At 66.5% G+C, this 1,668-nt stretch overlaps 1 protein-coding gene across 1 annotated transcript in view; it reads left to right on the top strand.

The window, feature by feature from the left end:
• The window catches only part of ASIC4 (acid sensing ion channel subunit family member 4), a 29,695-nt gene extending 29,322 nt beyond the window's left edge, over positions 1-373 (top strand). The window contains exon 10 of the mRNA XM_009275008.2: positions 359-373. Coding sequence (XP_009273283.1) covers positions 359-373 — 15 coding nt within the window. The remainder of the gene's footprint in view (positions 1-358) is intronic.
• The last annotated feature ends 1,295 nt before the right edge of the window (positions 374-1,668 follow it).

Genomic DNA, 1,668 nt, shown 5'->3' with positions numbered 1-1,668 from the left:
CCCGCCCTTCTCCAGCCTCATGCAACCTGCCAGGGCTGCAGCCCCCCCATCACTGTTCCCAGCCAGACCCCTGCACTGTGACACCCCCACACACTCCAGTGTTGGCCCACGATAGCCCCCAGTCATTGCAGCACTGCAAACCTACTGCCTCCCCCCCCCCCCCCCCCCAGCCCTCCCCATCCTTGCCCAGGTTGCCCAAAGCGGCTCATCCCTTGGTGCAGCCACCCGGCACAGCCCAGGCGGCGCAGGGTGGTCCTGCCCGCGCTCCCCTGCCTGTGGCCACTCTTTTGCACCGTGCACGTACCCCTTGCCATGCTCCCACCCCCTGGGTGCTGAGCACCCGCTGTGCCTCCCCCAGATTGTACACGGTTAGGAGGGTGCCCCATGCCCAGCACCGCCCAGACACCCACAGCCCGACCCGCCGGCCAGAGCCTCGGCCAGGACTGGCACCCACAGCCCTCCTGCCTGCCCCGAGATGGCAGGACCCACAGCAGGACCCACAGCGCTCCCCCTGTCCTGTCAGACATTGCCTCCTCCCCCTCCACTGTAGCAGACACCAGCGCAGGGCAAACCGCCCCAAAATATCTCAGGAGGGGGGGTGGGCTGGCAAAGCCCCCCTCGACACACACACGCAGCAGAGAGGGGGACCCCAGGGCAGGAATTTGGGACCTCTGGGGGAGGCTGGGGTTGAGCCAGGTGGCCCCTGGCCCTGTTGGTTTGGTCCCTATCCCTGGTACCCGCAGACAGAACACAGCCATGCTGCGCCGTGGCCAAAGCCATAGATGCAGGAGGAGCCATCATCCTTGCAGCCCCCCATGGCCCCACATGTGGGAGACACAGGGCAGGGACCGGAGCACCAGCCTGGTGATGTGCCCGGCAGCCCTGGCTCTGGGTATGCGCGGCCCAACGGCCCCCCAAAATATGCATCCATGTGGAAACATGTTCCCTGTTGGTGCAAGCACCCAGCTGCATGGTGTCCTGTGTCCCCTTGCATGGGGGGACACACAGCAAGCCTCCCAGCAGGGCAGGTGCAGCAGTGCTCCCTGGGGAGCCCCTCCAGAGCACCCTGTGCCAGCTCCCCATGGGGTCTCCCCACACCCACCCACAAGCAGGAGTGTCACCAGAGGGGTGCCGTGTGTTAGCCTGGGGACGTGCCACGGCCATGCCAGCCAGCTCTCCTCCAAGGTCTCCTGCGGCGGGTGGAGGGGGTGCTGGATGTGGCTCCCTCCCTGCCAGTGGGAGCAGCGAGCCCCGAGCAGGGTGGGCACGGGCACCGCGGCGGGAGGGCCGGCACGAACGCTCTCGTGCTGGTGAACGTGAGAGATGTGCATCACTGTTTTATAAATGTACAAACGATCCCTAATAAAGAGGCACAAGTAGGTCTGGAGCCGCCTGCGAGGGCTGGGGGCAGCAGGCAGGGCTGGGGGGGGCAGAGAAGTTGGGGAGCCGGTCCCACCCCAGGGGGAGGTGGCAGTGGGACCCAGGGAGCACTTTACAGCCCTGCGCCCACGTGCTGGGCACCGTGAAAGCCAGCATGCCAGGTGGCCCGAAGGCGAGCATCTCTGCATCGCTGCCTGCAGAAAGCCTTGCCCACTGCCCAGCTCTTTGAGCCCCGGCGTGTGGCAGAGGTGTGGTGGTTGCCGGCTGGGCACCAGCAGCAGGAACTGC

The sequence above is a fragment of the Aptenodytes forsteri genome, unplaced genomic scaffold (genome assembly GCF_000699145.1).
Source record: "Aptenodytes forsteri isolate BGI_AS27 unplaced genomic scaffold, ASM69914v1 Scaffold255, whole genome shotgun sequence".
NCBI classification, from domain to species: domain Eukaryota; kingdom Metazoa; phylum Chordata; class Aves; order Sphenisciformes; family Spheniscidae; genus Aptenodytes; species Aptenodytes forsteri.
The sequence above is the reverse complement of the archived record's forward strand: the minus strand, read 5'-3'. Positions and strand labels throughout refer to the sequence as shown.